Below are 17,464 nucleotides of genomic sequence, written 5' to 3'. Positions count from 1 at the left end.
AATATGCAGAGTCATCATAATTAGTGATAACAAGAATGTTGAAACCTCATGCTTCAGGGTTAAACCAATTTAACTACTAGAGACCAGGATGAGACCTAATGTGGAGGAATTATCTTAAATTATCCTACCATGCGGTTCTTCCCCTTTCTTCTGAAGCATCTGGTATTGGTCACTGTCAGACACAATATTCTCACTAGATGGGTCTAGGGACTGATCCAGTTTGATAATATGTTTAAAAATATTAAACTTAACACCCCCAAGAGATGTCTTTTAAATACGTTTGACAAAGATACAAATCTTCATGAAGCTTATGAGCCAACTGAACTGATGGGCTTTCAAGAAGTCAACACTTGTCACAGTTCAGATTATTAAATCCCTGTTCATCAGTAATGATCTAATTTTTCTACTCCATGTCACCAAGTAGTAAACTACGAAGAATCAGCTCTTACCTTATAATAGAACTTTTTGGCTAACGTGTGCACGAGGATTAGTTTAGCCGCAGCTGCAGTTCCATACAAGAAGATGGAGACATAGAAGTGGTTATACCAAGAAAGAGATCGCCCGATGAGAGAGATGAACACTGCCACAATAAGGACAGTCACTAATGTGGAGAACCAACTCAACAGTGTGAAGCTAAATGCAACAGAGAGCTCCTTCATGTAGTTAATAGCTAAGGAAGAGAGAAAAAATAGTAAACTCAAATGCAATGGGCCATTTTATTAGCTACATTTTGCAGTTAGGGTGCTATACTGGGACTAAAATTACAACAATGATCACCTTGCTCATTAAAGCAATTAAATAAGATGCAATGTAGGTTTAGGGGTCTCCTGTTGAAGATTCCTTCACAGAATCAGGGCCTAAGCTATCCAGCCCATGCCCTTATCACTACAAGTTCCTTTCTTACTGAACTAGTGATTTGTTCAGGGCATTTCCCTTGAGAGATTATCCCACAGCCTAGGAAACTTCAGGAAAGATTTTGTTTTTTAAGGATTCCAGTTTATGTTTTCCCAGAGAAAGAAGGTAGTTTCCATGGGTTTGGTTTTGTTTATAAAGTTTTGAAAAAGTATTGCTTTATTAAGTTATATTATATAATTATTAGTTCTGTGCTTGTTCTCCCCTCCCAATAATTAAAGGAGGCTTCACTGCAGGGCATTTGGGATCAGGAAGGAATTTTCCCCCAGGTCAGATTGGCTGAAACCCTGGGGGGTGGGGGGGGGGGGGGCGGGTTCCCCCTTTCTCTGCAGCATGTGCCATGGGTCACTTGCAGGTTTAAACTAGTGTAAATGGTGGATTCTCTGTAACTTGAAGTCTTTAAACCATGATTTGAGGTCTTCAGTAACTCAGCCAGGGTTTAGGGGTCTATTTCAGGAGTGGGTGAGATTCTGTGGCCTGCAATGTGCAGGAGGTCAGACTAGATGATCATGATGGTCCCTTCTGACCTTAAAGTCTATGAGTCTATTTAGCCTACATGGACAAGGTCCTTTCAATAACTTACAGTACCCTTTTTCCTTTTAAAGACTGTTTTATTATTTGCTGCTCTATATTGACAAGTTTATATGTAAAAAGATACCCCTTTTCTTAAAAAAATAAAAAAGAAGGAAAAGGAAAAAGCCCTACCCGTTACTAAAACTAACAAACTGGACACTGAGTAATTTTGAAATAATTTCAGGTGGTTGTTTTTAACTTTTAAAAAATGCCACTGAAATTTTCATGAAAAGCTGAGCTACAACACATTCTTGATTTTGGGCCTGTGAGGATATCCCTTTATCACTGTAGTCATTTCATGCTCGAGTGACTTAATACAATGAGCTCCAAAGCAACTGACACAAGCCACTGAGTACACAGTATCCATTTTACAGTTCATCTATGCAAGTAATTGCATAATCTGCTGATAATTTCCTATCATATTAGCTTCTGTTTATTTAAAAACTTACCAAGTTCCTCCTGTTCAGAAAAATCACATTGTCTTAGCTGGACTTACCCCTGTTTCTGGGCTGTAATATTTTTTTTCCTAGATAAAGGACAGTGACTGCAGTTATTATATAGTTCATGATGGTGCCAACACGAGCAGGGTAGGCCAGGACAAACAGACCAAACACATCAAAGAAGACCACATTTCCATGCCGATAGTCAAAAGATTTGGCCAATTTATCTGATGTTGCTAAGTATTTTAGCATTCCTAAAATATTGTCACCTGTTTAAGGGAGAAAAAAGACAATATGAAAATAGGAAAGACAAGTGCATAGTTCTATATATAGATGTTATAAAAAAAGAAAAATATTACATCCTAAAATTATACTTCTACATCACATTAGAAATTTGTTTAATTAATCTTTTAGCTATCATTTCATATGTGATTACACACAATGCAAAATATTCTTCTAAACCAGGACTTCTCAAACTTCACCGCGACCCCCTTCTGACAACAAAAATTACTACTCAACCCCAGGAGGGGGGACTGAAGCTTAAGTCCACCTGACTCCCATTGCCCCAGGTGGGGCGCCAAAGCCTCACTGCCCTGGGCAGGGTAGGGGTCAAAGCCAAAGCCCAAGGGTTTCAGCTCCAGTCAGGGGGCCTGTAACCTGAGCCCTGTCGCCCAGGGCTGAATGCTTCGGCTTCGGCCCCGGGCATAGGGGTTTGGGCTTCATCCCTGAGCCCCAGCAAGTATAAACCAACTCTGGCAATCCCATTAAAATTGGGTTACAACCCACTTTGGGGTCCTGACCCACAGTTTGAGAACCACTGTTCTAAACCTACATAGTGACCCTTGATATAAAAATCCTTGGGAACCAAGCTCTAAGCAGTGAACTGCTTTTTCTGTAACAAAATTATCAAAATGAGGAGCATCAGCTTTACAACAGGGATAGGGGAAAAAAACAGAAGTACACTAGGGCATCTTGCTACTGTATTACTTTAAAAAAAATTAAAACTGATCTCCATGAAAGTTATTCACAGAACTCTGCTGCTGACCCAATTTCTTCAACTAAAACTGAACAAATATTAGCTATATAATTTGGTCATGACTACAAGAGGACAACTGTTGCCTGAGTGCCTATAAAAAGATTGAGAAACAAGCCTGGAAAGAGTAACGCTGATTTAATTCTGCCAGTCAAAGAAAGAAGACACTAATTTTGTTAATATTCCTGGTGGTGGCTAGCACACACTTTTGAGTGTTGTGGTTTTTCAAAAAAATCTATTAATAATTACTTTTACAGATTCTCTACTTAAGAGTAAATTTAGTACTTATAAAAAGGTGAAATATTGACCGATCTGGAAAGTGAATTCTCCTCTTTATCTATGGAAATAATAAAATATGGGCTGTGGCAGCAGCAGAAGCTTGCCCAGACTGTCCTGCCATTTTGGTTCTGCCCTGGTTTGGGAAGGACCAATTCTAGAGGCGATTCAGTCTCCATGCCACCCATTTAACCCTCAGTCTCCTTGTGGAGAATATTAAACAAGGATGCAAAGTATTGTGGATATTTGCCTATAGGAAAATGGCCAGAGGTAGATCTTTGAACAGTCCTCAGATGGCGATGAATTTGGTCACCACTGGCCTGGCCAGATTTCAATCTGAAAGAGGCACCAGAGATTGTTACAAATCACCTGCCGCTGAATTCTGAGAAGTTTTATTTCTTTTGAGGTTTACCAATGTTTAGCTTATGCATCACTAATTGTTAAGAAATTTCCAACTTATAGGGGCTACAATAAGGATTAGTAGGAAAAGGAAGCAATTTCCATTTAGCCACATTCTTTATCAAATTTTTGATGGAAGTCTGAATACCAACCTGCTCTCTGAATTGAATCCGTTAGAATTCTGTCTGGTGTGTCATATTTTGTATGGTAAATGTAGCCATTTTCAATGAAAGCCAAGTCTATTCCTATGAAGATAGAAAAGGACTATGATTAAAGTTACCTAAACCTAATCAAACACTTGAAAGCTTTCAGAACATTTTACAAAATAAAAAATAGTTTTGCTCTACCAATGTAACCCAACACTCACTTTTGACTACTATGACTTGAACAGCTTACCACATGTAATAAGACTGCTTAAGAACCAATTTTGTAACAGAACATGGACTGTTTAATTTCTTTAAAGAATATTTAATTAAAGGTATATGAAAATATTTGGTCCTTCTGTATTTTACTGCCATGCCTGCTCTTTATACACACAACTTCCCTCTATGTAGAAAGTCATGCCTATACCAATATTCTGATCACCTGATTCTAATGAGGCTAGCCTCTAGCTTCCAAGGACAGCATAAGCCCCCTATCACCTTCCATAGTTTATTTGGTGACTGATTGTCTGCCTGAAGCAGTGGACTATCACTCTTACCAGCCAACAGCCAAATTCCAAATTTTGTGCTTTCCCAACATCATCGCTAAAGATTCAGTGTGGTTCTACACAGAAAAGCAACTAGAAAATGTAATCCTGAAATTGCATGACTACCACCGCTTAACAATTTTGTGTGGTCACCTTACAGGTAAAAAGGGATTTTTTTGTAATTGCCAGTCCTGCAAAGTCTACCTGGGCTCCAAGAATCAAGCTTTCCTTCCCACGAATCACCACTAGCAGAGGTTCTGCAAGCCAAATGATGCCTTCAGTGTACCCCTGTGCAATTCATAGTGTGTACGCTCACAGTAGTACCTGCATACTTAGTGCTGTCACTGATTTTGTATCGATGTAGCTGATCAAAACAAGCAATTCTGTTGGTGCACAAGAATGAATAGAATCCATTTCTCAAACACAGCTGTTTTCGCTCTGCATGGCTATCAGAAGAAAGGCAATAAAAACTCATTTGCCACCTAATAAGAGCAGATACGTTTCCAAACACAGATGGACCCAAATCAGCTACATCAGACGTTACTATTCTTACACAATCCATTTTGAGATTAGAAGTGTGCTTTACAACAGTTCAGAGCACGCAGTACAGTACTTTGTTTTAGCCATGTCCTTACGCGTCACTCTGTGCAGACCACTTTTCTAGAGACCAAATACCTCAATGTTCATTCAAAGCTAGATATAGTAAAATACCTTAAATCCTCCTCCTCCTATAGAAATCTATTTTCCTTTAGCATTTGTGCCAAATGAGATGTCATTTGTGCTGTCTTCTCCAATTAAACCACCCATTATTTAAGTTGTTAAGAAAAAGGGATTAGTGTGAATTGTAAATGAAGGAGTCAAAAGTCCCCATTCCTGACCATCTGGAGCATGACTACTGCAATGAAAGTAGTAAGATTGCAGCCATAACAGTTACAAATCTAAAAGTGATGCTTCTTTTTCCCCGTCTATTCCTTACATACATAATTTTTCTTTTAATTCTTGGTTCCAAGTGGGGTTTCTTCCCCCACTTTGAATTTAAATGCTTTAAATGTAACTACGCTATAATATATATTTGATTTCCAAGAGATTTTCCTGATTTTTAAGTAAGTAATTTTCCCCCTGTGGTTGCCCCCTGTAATAGGCTCTCTTTCTCCCTGGGGGGACCCATTGGTTTTATTAACACTGGTTGCAAAAACTGCCATTGCCAACTCATATGCCAAAAATGAGCAAGTTTCTGTAGCCCATATACCTGGATTGCAAGGTGACAAGAGTAGCAGCTTTCCATAACCTATACATGTGAAGTGGTATTAACCTCAGCTATAATGTGATACTGTGATCAATGCTGTCATAGAGGAAAGCATTTTATACTTTCAAACCTGCTGTACTTTGACAATGTGGTCCCTTTTCGGTTTAATTAAGATCAACTGTAGTTCGCTATATTAATCCACAACTTAAAAGTCTGAGAATTTTCAGTGTGCCATGGCATTTAGCACTAGTGTGCTAGAAATCAGGGGGCTGACAGAGAATGAAGACACACTGAGACAGGAGAACACTCAGGACCCTGAGTGTATGCACCTAGTCAGTGTGGGACACCAAAAACCATGAGGGTTATTTTCCTAGGGGAGAAACACAATATGTTCCTCCTAAACTTAAGCAGATACCAAGTCAAGTTTCAGTTTGGAGTTCATGGCCTAGAGCCCAAACCCTAAAACCGTTACATGAGTGAGCATTTACAGGATTGTCCCCTTGTTATAAATCTAGATAAGGGTTAAATAATGCCCCCCATTGACAGGTTTTCTGATAACATACCTGGAATATTCCCGAAGTCCCTGTAGATACGGAAGTCTGTATCTGCAGGGATAATTCCACTCTGAAACACTTCCTGTGCCACTACAGAGGCAAAGGGATGCTTGGCTGCAAAGACATATGCTTGTACCAACCAAGGATTTTCAGGCCCTGCCAATAGAGAGTAAGAGATTTACAAAAACTGGAGAATCGTATACAAGATCAAAACTAAAGGAGTGAAGGCTGCTAAGAGGAAGCATCACTGGGCTTAAATATCTGATTCCTGGGAAACATCTTAATTAAGTGCATCTTGTAAGCAGGTCTACCTGATATGAAGGAGTAGATTCTGAACCCACCTACCCCAAAATAAAGCAAATACTCAAGGAAGGACTAGGCACATTCAATTACATCTAGACAGTCTCTGGATTAAGTATCAGTGTTCACCCATAAAAACAGACCTGAATGGAAAACTGTTTTCTTCTGTGTTTCCACAGTTTCTCCCTTAAATAAGTTTCATGCTGCTCCTTAGTTAATATCTCAAATATGTTGCTGTGTGAGAGCATAAGATTGAGAATAAGGATTGTAAACCAGATTAGAAGTGGACAGGAAGAAAGAGGAAACTGAAGTTTTATCAGGATCATATCTATATCATGTTGAGTTCGAGAGCCATGACCTCTAGGATTAAAAAAAACTGACTTGTAGGGTTTTTCATGCCATTGTCCTTCATTCCAACCAGCCCACTTCTTAGTGCATTCATTTACAAATAATTCTCTATACATCCAGCATAATGGAATATTAGTAACTAAGAAGAGGTCATGAAAAATATGGGAAATTTCTCTATTTTTAAAAAATTAATACAAAAGTGATCAGGGAAATGGAGTCATACATTTTTTTGGCCACAGGGTCTGAAGGGGCTAATTTCTATCATAGGGCAGAGGGAAAGTAATGAAGTGGCTGCGTGTGCATCAGTAGGCATATGCATGATCAAGCAAGAACCATCAACATATGGATGGTGTTACCGTGGAGGTATAATGGAAGACCAACAGCCGACTTCAACTTTTAATGACTGCCAGCCAAGGCAGGCTGAACATGTGAAAGAAGTGTGACTGGAGCTTGAAACAAAGAACTGAGATGTTAGACTATAATAAGAATGCTGCTGCCCAGTGCAGTAGAGAGTGAAATCCCGGATGTTTGGGCAAGACATGCACTGTGTGCTGCAGCACACACATGTAGGTAGGCTTTGCTTTATCATTCTAATCTAAGTACCTAAATATTATATTACAGTTGACTAATAAATGATATCTTGTTTTGAAACGGCTGTCCTGTGTTGCTGCAAACATTTGCTAGTTGCACACCTCCCAAGAGGGCAAGTCTCCAGTAGGGGTTTGAGCTGCTGAAGGAGCCATGGTGAGAAAAAGAGGTGTTGAAGTCAGGGACCCAGTCTTGAAGTAGCTGAGTGGCAGGGCTGTCCTCTGTAAAAAGGGGAGGCCTAGGGAAAAGACAATTACACTCCCAGAGACACCATATAAAGGCTGGTTGGAGGCATAGAGTGCTTTGTGGATCCATGACACATGATTATCAATTTTATTGTAAATCCTTCTCTTATCTCATAATTTCTTAAGGGAAATTTATATGCTTTTATGACCTTCTTATTTTTAAACTAAAATGTTTCCCATGACAAGCAACCAGCCTTAATCACAACTGTATCAGTGATTAGATACAATGATTATAGGTTCAACATAAAAACAGTAAGGTAGATCTTGTTTGGATTACTGCACATCTCCAGTTCACAGTGCTCAAATCCCATTTTCCCATGCAACAAACACTAATCTCAGTGTTTAAAAACAAGTTAAAGCCCGTTCATCGTGAGAGATTAAAGTCAATCTCAAATAAACTGAAAACTGTGAGGATTTAACATAAGATCCCTAATGTCATTCAGTAAATCTCTTAAGACATCACCATACAAAAGATTCAAGTAGTACACAAGTCTTTACTTGTGACATTATTACAATCAAGGATTTTTCGAATTGCATGTTTAATTTATTTTTCACTATTTAAACCATTTTTACTTTTTATACTTTGTTCATTTTGGACACTGGAAATAAGCTAGCATGGTGTCCTATGTTTTAGCAAAGCACCTAGCCCATTTTAGCCCAGCACTGAGCACAGCTTAGGAAGGAAGTCAGCCAAGGTGACTTTAAGCCTAGTGTTACCAATCCTCCAGGATTGTCCTGGCATCCCCAGGAATTAAAGATTAAACTTTAATTAAAGATTATGTCATGTGATGAAACCTCCAGGAATAAATCCAACCAAAATTTGCTCTCCTATTTAAACTATGTTTACACTACACCCCACCCCATCTTGATGCCAGTTCTGCACCATGCAGATCCCAACATGGATTTGAGCACCCTCAGGCGCTGGCTCCATAGGCCAGGAGCCACTACCATGGCTCTACATCACCTTAGGTTTCCCCAGGCAAAGGGGATTCTTCAATTGGCAGGTTTACGGATTCTTCACACCATCAGAACAGCATAGAGCAGACAGAGGTACTGGGAATTTAGCACTGTGGTCCCTACCACAACTTAAAAAAATATCTCACTTGATTACAATCAGTTTCACTTTCTGACTCTTGTGCAACAGCACAGTGATGCAGTGTTTGACCTACACATTCTTCTGGAGAGGTTTTAATCCAAGATGAAAGGATGGTTTGATCAGGTTTTACAAAAGCCTCCTCCTGCCCCCAAACCAAAATCCTTCCTAATCTGGGCCTAAAACTACAGTCTCTTTTTATAATTTATAAATCTAAGTAACTCTTTAGGACATATTGTTGATCAATAAACATTTATATAGCAGTAGCACATAGATGCCTCAATTAATTTGGGCCCCATGGTGCTAGTCACTGTACAAAAAGGACAGTTCCCACTCCAATCCACCTACAAGATTTTTTTTTTTTTTTTTAAGAAGATATCACAGGCAGAGGAGACAAATAAGCAGGCTAGGGGAAAACAGGGTAACAGATAAATATAACATGAGCACAGTTAGCCATTTAGTAGCAGTGACTATAGCTCACCACTTTCCTAGCCATTATCAGGCTGTTATTTATGGTATGCATTACATAAGAGGCAAGTTTTGACAATGATAAGCTGGCAAGCAGCTTTATAGATTTTGACTCCGAGCTTCTTCCCCCACTCATAAGATGAAGTACGAGAGAGGAAGCCTGAAAGTGCTCGGACAGTCAGGCAATCGAGGCTGGCATCATGGGCCGAGTGGTGCCAAGAGATGACCTTGTGATAACAGCTTGGCTAAGTAGGTTGGGGGAAAGTTGTGGAGGACTTTGAAAGTAAGGACAATACGTTTTTGCTTGATGCACTGGAAGAGGAGATGCCAGTCAAGGGACTTCAGATGGGCCTGACAGAGCAGTGAGCCAGGAAGGGTATCTTAGCAGCCACATTCTGAATAGATTTGAGTGGAGGAAGCTGCAGGCTTCAGTGCCAGACAGGTGGTATTAACAGTAATCATGGCAGAAGATGATCACGGCATGGACTAGAGTTTTAGCAGCGTGAGCAAAGAGAAAATGTAGGATCTTGGAGATGCTGTACAGGAAGAATCAGCAATACCATTGTAAATAGTCACCGCTTATTGAAATCCCATGTCACTGTTAATGGAAGAGCCCTGTTAGATCATTCAGTCCATCTCTTTCACTTCCAATCAGTGCTGTTCCCTACAGAACAGCCTCAAGAGCCATATCTTGCTCGCACTGAAGTCAATTAGAGTGTTATCATTACATTCTCCTGGAGGACTGAGAACTAATTTCATGTTTGAATATCTATAGTGACAGGAGCACTTAACTCTCCTTAGAAGTAACATAACAGGGTGAACTAGTGGCACAATAGCACAAGGTTTTTTGAAATGCCCTTCTTCGTTTTAAAACTCCTTCCAGAAATACCTCTCTCTTTGTCTCTCCAGACTAGATTAATAATCTTATACTGAAATCATGGCATTGATTGTGACAATGGGCCCCCCCGGCTACTCCCAGCATACAGAGCACTTCTGCAGTGATTCACCTGGCTTTCTGCTCGTTGATCTTGTAAATACTTTCCCGTTTAGTACAGAAGTTAATTGATGCCAGCATTTCAGAAGATTACATTAGTTTAAACAAGTCAGCAACACTTTTTAAATGCTGTTTTGAACACTACTATTGTCAAAGGAGAAGATTAAGTTAAGCATTTTTTCAAGAACCATTTCTTTAAATGCATTTAATTATCAATTTAATACCTGGAAAGGAAGTAAGAGACATAATTGTTTGAAATGCATAACAAAGTAAATCACTTTCCCCTAAGGGAGTATTTCTTACTTCATCTGAAGAGTAGTAATATTTAGCCTTGATTTAGTACTTTCGATCTTTAAAGCAATGTATAAACTTCTACCAAATCCCCAAAACTCTTGAAGAGGTATTAGCAGTATTAGTCTCCCACTTCACTGACTGGGAAATAGATTAAGTAATATGGTGATGATGACAGTGAGTCACTGGTAAAACTGGGAACAGTTCTCAGACATTCCTGACTTTCTATCTCAGGTTCATTACTCTACCCCAGTGGTCTTCAAGCAGGGGTACATGTGCCCCTGGGGGTACGCAGAGGTCTTCCAGAGGGCACATCAACTCATCTAGATATTTGCCTAGTTTTACAACAAGCTACATGAAAAGCACTAGCGAAGTCAGTACAAACTAAAATTTCATAGAGACAATGACTTGTTTATACTGCTCTATATACTACACAGAAATGTCAGTACAATATTTATATTCCAATTGATTTATTTTATAATTATATGATAAAAATTAGAAAGTAAGCAATTTTTCAGTAATAGTGTTCTGTAACACTTTTGTATTTTTTGTCTGATTTTGTAAGCAAGTAGTTTTTAAGTGAGGAAGCTTGGGGGTAGGCAAGACAAATCAGACTCCTGAAAGGGGTACAGTGGTCTGGAGAGGTTGAAAACTTCTGCTCTAACCAACACTGAATTCAAGAGCTCCTTTAATGTAATAACTGGATATACGGGAGTCATTTATAATGTGTATAGTCATTAAAATGACAACACAGTAGCATGGATTAATGCACTCAAGCACAGCAAGGCCTCTATTGTTCCTTAGGCAGATATCAAGTAATTCTTAGGAAAAATAAATGTCAGTGCAGGAATCTGAATATTTTGATATGTTTCATATTTTAGGACTTTGTTTTGACTGTCTCCTTTTCAATGCTTTGGGACCCTCCTCCCCACTACTTAAGGATATGTTTGGGAGACTCCTCCGCTCCCACATTATTTCTCCAGCAATATGTCAAATTCATTGTTTTGAAAAACTCTCTACTGAAGTTTTCCGTAGAAGCAATAAATAAACTGGTGCAGCAGAGGGAAATCTGCAGCCCAACCAGGACACAACAGAAGTTTATCACCAGCCCATTTATATTTCTGCAGAGCTGTGGTCAGCAGAAAGCTCTGGAAAGAACCAGGTTTGTGCTTTCAACAGAAAAAACAAAATGCACTCATCTAAGATGTTAGGAAGTACAGCAGCAGGATTATCCCACCATTCCACTGATCTGTTTTGTACCAACTACTTCAACACAAAATGGAACTACAACTGCTGCCACTAAAGCCCCAGCTGTGCTGCAGAGGATTTCCTGCTTGTGAATTTCACAGCAAAGAAGAGTTGTTGTTTTTTTTAAAAGGAGTTAGATGGAATTTTAAAGGATCCCAAAGTATATTTTATGGTTAAAAATTTAAGGTGGTCAGATGAGAGCCAGGAAACCAAGATTAAAGCCAATATTCCATTTTAAATTCATTATGGAAAAAAGTACCAAAAAATTGGCATTAAGAAGACATGTTGCCTCATGTCTTCACAATGACTGTCTCTGCTTGTGCCACAGCCTTAGGGTAACTAAACCTGTTCAGTAGTTCGTTATCTGTAAGGTAAGGATATGATAGGGATTCTGCATGGTGTGAAATTTATTCTCATCGACCTCATGGGTTATTTTCAATATTCTCTAAGAAGTTTGTTTCTAATAAGAAAGCTTTAGTTTGTTTGTTTTTTGTTCTAAATAAAACACAACCAACTCATGCATACAAGTGGGAAATGTAATGCGTGATCATACCTGTTTGAAACACAAGCTCTTTCCCTCCTACACCTGCTGCTTCCAGGTTAATAAATGCTCTAATCGACTTGGCCCAGCGGTGTTGTGTAATGAAGCCATGACTAGCCTTGACAGGAAGCAAAGAAGATATAGATCAAATATCTTTAAGACAAAGCCTAGAGATTATTTTCCATCAGAGGCACCCAGAATTCAGATTTTGACAGGGAAAGATCATAGGTGCATTCAGGTGAAGCCAGAAGTTTACTTGAGGGCACAGAGAAGAGCCGCCATCAGCATAACAGAATTCACTCATCTCTATCCATGACACCACCACCACATGTCTCCTCTTTCTTCATGCCCTCAAAAACCCTTATGTTCATGCTGATTGTTTGGTGTCCAATCCACGTATTTAATATGTATATCGTTACATACTAGGAAGTCCAATCAGCCAGGCCCTTTACAAAGAGACACACAGTGTTTATCTCAAAGAGCTTACATGCCTACAAACAATAGTTTAGCATAGTTAGGGTGTTTACGATCTGTTTTTGTAATAACAAAATAAAACATATTTAGCTAATTACTACTGATTATCATGAATGCAACAGGTTCCCTACTATGCCTTACTAACCAAATTGTTCCACCTGAATTATAAATGAAGAACCACATAACAATACACAGACTTCCATAACAGTACACTAGTATGGTTAGACTTGTAGTGTAAATGTAAATTGAGCACTAAGACTACTTTACACTTCCAGAATTATGTAAAAAAGTGACCTTAATCTAAGTGAGAATCATGCCTGTAGAGTAGATGAGCCTTTAGAGTTACAAGGTCTGTTAACTTTCACTGATAGAAAGTTATACAGCATTAAAATACTTTTTCAGGGGAGGGCAAAGGAGGAAACGAATGGCTATAACATCAGTTTGTGACTTGCCAACCGTGACAAAAGACACTTTAAAGCAAACAAATAAAATAATCAATTTGCACTTCTGTAACATCTGTCATAGGAAATCAAAATATTTACAAATATTAAGTCTGGGAGTTAAGTATTTCACCCATCTGAAAACAAGTATAAATGATGCAAAGAGAACTGACTTTTTTTTTTTTTTTTTTGGAAGTCCTCTGAGCTGAGCAACACGTGATGCTGCATCTTACTTGCAACACTTAGGAACCTACTCATTAAAGCAACATTGTGAGCATTCATAATTCAGGTATAAAGTTAATTTTAAGTAGCAAGTAGCTTTTCCTCAGATAATTGAAAAGCAGATTAACATCTGTAACTGACATTTAGACTTGTAAATTACAAGTTATACCTATAATTACTATTTCCTTTGTCAATCATCTTTAATTCAGGGTTCCGATTATGCATGTTTTATAAATCTGGCATACTAATTAATCTTACCTGCAAGATATTTTCTTCTGCGCCATTGAAAAGGAATATGACAGCATGTTGCAAGGGATCAGATGACTTTGAGAGACTGTTCAGTATTTCAAGCATCACTGAGCAACTAACAGCATCATCACTGGCACCTTAATAAGTGGAACAAAGTAGCTAATGTGAGATTTTTAACATGGTTAAGACCTGTCCCCTCAACTTGATCTTTAACTACTCAAACATATTTAAAGATACATCGGAGTCCTGGTAGACCACAGGATGACTATGAGTCGACAATGTGACGTGGCGGTGAAAAAAGCCAATGCGGTCTTGGGATGCATTAGGCGAGGTATATCTAGTAGGGATAAGGAGGTGCTGCTTCCGTTGTACAAGGCACTGGTGAGACCTCATTTGGAATACTGTGTGCAGTTCTGGTCTCCCATGTTTAAAAAAGATGAACTCAAACTGGAACGGGTACAGAGAAGGGCCACTAGGATGATCAGAGGAATGGAAAACCTGTCGTATGAAAGGAGACTCAAGGAGCTTGGTTTGTTTAGCCTAACCAAAAGAAGGCTGAGGGGGGGGGATATGATTGCTCTCTTTAAATATATCAGAGGAATAAATACCAGGAAGTGAGAGGAATTATTTCAGCTCAGTACTAATGTGGACACGAGAACAAATGGATATAAACTGGCCGTGGGGAAGTTCAGGCTTGAAATTAGACGAAGGTTTCTGACCGTCAGAGGGGTGAAATATTGGAACAGCCTTCCGAGGGAAACGGTGGGGGCGAAGGACCTGTCTGGCTTTAAGATTAAGCTAGATAAATTTATGGAGGGAATGGTTTAATGGGATAACATGATTTTAGTCAAATAAACAGCGTGCCATCGCTGGTAAATAGTATAAATGGCCAATGAGGGTCTGGCTGGAGAATCTTGCCTACATGCTCGGGGTTCTACTGATCGCCATATTTGGGGTCGGGAAGGAATTTTCCTCCAGGGTAGATTGGCAGAGGCCCTGGAGGTTTTTCGCCTTCCTCCGCAGCATGGGGCAGGGGTCGCTAGCTGGCGGATTCTCTGCTACTTGAAGTCTCTAAACCACAGGATTTGGGGACTTCAACAGCAGAGTCAAGGGAAAGGGGTTGGGACGGCTTTGTGGCCTGTATCATGCGGGAGGTCAGACTAGATGATCATAATGGTCCCTTCTGACCTTAAAGTCTATCCACCTCATTTTTGAAAACGTAATATTATTACAAGTGACACGTCATAACACTACAACAAAGATTTTAAAAAATATATTATTCCTTAGTAATTTTATTCTGACTATACACAATGTGCAAACAAATGAAGTTTCAGTGTTTCCCCTTGCATAATCAGTTTCCTGTATTTGTACAAGTCATTTACAGCAATGACAAAGAAAAAAACATTTAAAAGCAAAAATTGCCAACTAGACTCAGGGACAGATATAGTATTTAAGATTAAAAAAAAATTGTTAAAAGTAAACTGAACAGTCAGGTATATTCCTTTAATATTTATGTTCTGATATTTTCATAATAAATTATATTAATTGTACCTGCAGCGATATTAGATAAATCTATGCAAAAAATAGTGCTAGAGGAAACAGTGTAAAATGGTTTTAAAATACTGGACCAAATATTCATTCTTCTCTTAAAATAAAAAAAGTTTCAAATATTTTAAAAGCAGTTGCGTAATAATCCAGCTTCTGGTGAGAGTTAGCTTTTGGCATGTCACCACGTTGCACAAGTAAAGTAACCTTTAAGTCTGTGGGTTGTTTATCCTTAATCATTACATGAACAAACATGAACATAGAGCAGTGGTTCCCAAACTGCGGTTCACGAAATGTATCGGGGGTTCTCAGAAAAAAAATCTGTAATGGCGGACAGAGCCGTCCCTAGGGACCCCAGGCGGGAGGGCCAGCAGCCCAAGCCCTGTGGAGCACAGGGCCAGCAGCCAGGACCCCGGGCATGCAGGCGGCAGCTGAGACCCTGTCACTGGCAGACAGGAAAAGTTGGGAAGTATGAGGGGCAAAGTGGGAGGGGGAGCCAGGCTGCACCTGGTGGGCCGTCCAGGCTAATCCCTGGCCCCGCACCCCCCCTGATGGCGGAAGAAAAAGTATTTGCACGCCAAATCAGCCGGAACCAAGGTCATTGTAACCAAAGCAGCGGTAACGACCCTCAGTTAGTCCATACTCAGTCATTCTCTGTAGCGTGCTGTTTTGCTCCAATGAGACATGAGTGAATCTTCTCATTTACTAAGTTGTTCATTTGTTAGCGTTCCAGTGTGTTATTTTTATTTGAACTGTTGTACACCTAATATGGACAAGTGGCTGAAAACGGAAAGTGTAAAGACATGAGAAAATGAACGTTCGACATCAGCCAGTGTTTCGTCAAGTCCGAAGCGTGGAAAATCTAAGTCAAATGATCATGATGGTCCTGAAAAGTTGCTTTTGAAGAAAAGAAAATATGACAACGATTATATAAAATATGGTTTTACGTGCACTGGTGATCAAAAATGTCCAAAACCACAGTGCATAATCTGTGGTGGTGATCTAGCAAACAGCAGCCACAAACCTTCTCTACTTCGACACAACTTAGAAACTAGGCACCCCGCACAACTTGACAAGCCTGTTGATTTTTTAAAGCAAAAATTAGTCGAGTGGAAAAGTGACATTACCAGTTTTGTAACCAAAGCCAGTACTGATAACGAAAATGCACTTGAAGCATCATATCAAGTGAGCTACCGAGTAGCAAAAGCATCAGAAGCCCATACCATAGCAGAGAGCTTGGTTGGTCCATGTATAAAAGACATAGTTCATTGTATGCTCAGAGAAAAGGCTGCAAAAAGAATTGACGTAGTACCTTTGTCCAATAAGTTGTCATTAATTTTTCGTGACATGTCAAGTAACATAGAGACCACAATTGTACATAGAGTGAAAAATAGTCCATATTATGCTATACTGTTCGATGAATCAACTGATGTTGCTAATCTATTTTGCTAGCGTTTGTACATTATGTGAATGAAGGTCTGGTTGAAGACAACTTGTTGTTTTGCCGACCATGGAAAGAACGTACAACTGGAGAAGATATCTTCAATCTGACTAATGCATATTTTCAAGAAAAGGAAATAGATTGGTCTCATTGCCTACGCATTTGCACTGATGGGGCCACATCAATGACGGGGAAGTAGACCAGATTTGTAGCTCAAACAAAAAAGGTTGCATCAAATGTCTCTTGGACTCATTGCAGTATCCATAGACAAGCCCTCGCAGCAAAACGCATGCCTGAGGGACTGAAGGAAGTGCCGGACAATGCAATGAAAATAGTGAATTTCATAAAATCATGGCAACAAATTCCAGAATATTTCACGTACTTTGTGAAGAAATGGGTAGTGTACACAACTGTCTGTTGTCCCATACCGAAGTTGGATGGCTCTCACATGGCAAAATCTTTGTGCGCATATGTCAAGGTTCCCTCCTCACTCTGAACTTTAGGGTACAGATGTGGGGACCTGCATGAAAGCCCCCTAAGCTTAATTATCAGCTTAGGTTAACAGTAAGCTGCCACCACCAAGCGTGTTCCAAATCTTAGGGGAGAGCCACTTGGAACTCTGCCTTTCCCCAAATATTTCCCAAGTCTCTAACCCCCCCTTTTCTGGGCAGATTTGAGACTAATTCCTCCCGCCCAAGTCCTTACCCCCCTTTTTCTGGGTAGGCTTGAGAGTATACCCTCACCAATTAGTCCTGTTGAACACAGATCCAAAAACCTTAGATCTTAAAACAATGAAAAGTCAATCAAGTTCTTAAAAGAAGAATTTTAATTAAAGAAAAAAGTAAAAATCATCTCT

General features: G+C 39.4%; 1 protein-coding gene across 4 annotated transcripts in view; it reads right to left on the bottom strand.

The window, feature by feature from the left end:
• Positions 1 to 17,464, bottom strand: part of ERMP1 (endoplasmic reticulum metallopeptidase 1) — a 55,332-nt gene that overhangs the window by 26,965 nt on the left and 10,903 nt on the right. For all 4 annotated transcript variants that reach the window (XR_004646215.1, XM_034774330.1, XM_034774329.1 and 1 more), the window contains exons 3-8: positions 13,632 to 13,759; positions 12,250 to 12,355; positions 6,131 to 6,277; positions 3,786 to 3,878; positions 1,982 to 2,194; positions 450 to 670 (exon numbers count right to left, since the gene is read on the bottom strand). Coding sequence is in view for 3 of the 4 variants with exons in the window: in XM_034774330.1 (XP_034630221.1) it covers positions 450 to 670; positions 1,982 to 2,194; positions 3,786 to 3,878; positions 6,131 to 6,277; positions 12,250 to 12,355; positions 13,632 to 13,759 (908 nt within the window). In the remaining variant the exon portion in view is untranslated. The remainder of the gene's footprint in view (positions 1 to 449; positions 671 to 1,981; positions 2,195 to 3,785; positions 3,879 to 6,130; positions 6,278 to 12,249; positions 12,356 to 13,631; positions 13,760 to 17,464) is intronic.

The sequence above is a fragment of the Trachemys scripta genome, chromosome 6 (assembly GCF_013100865.1).
Source record: "Trachemys scripta elegans isolate TJP31775 chromosome 6, CAS_Tse_1.0, whole genome shotgun sequence".
Taxonomy (NCBI): Eukaryota; Metazoa; Chordata; order Testudines; family Emydidae; genus Trachemys; species Trachemys scripta.
This window is presented reverse-complemented; position numbering and strand designations above follow the sequence as displayed.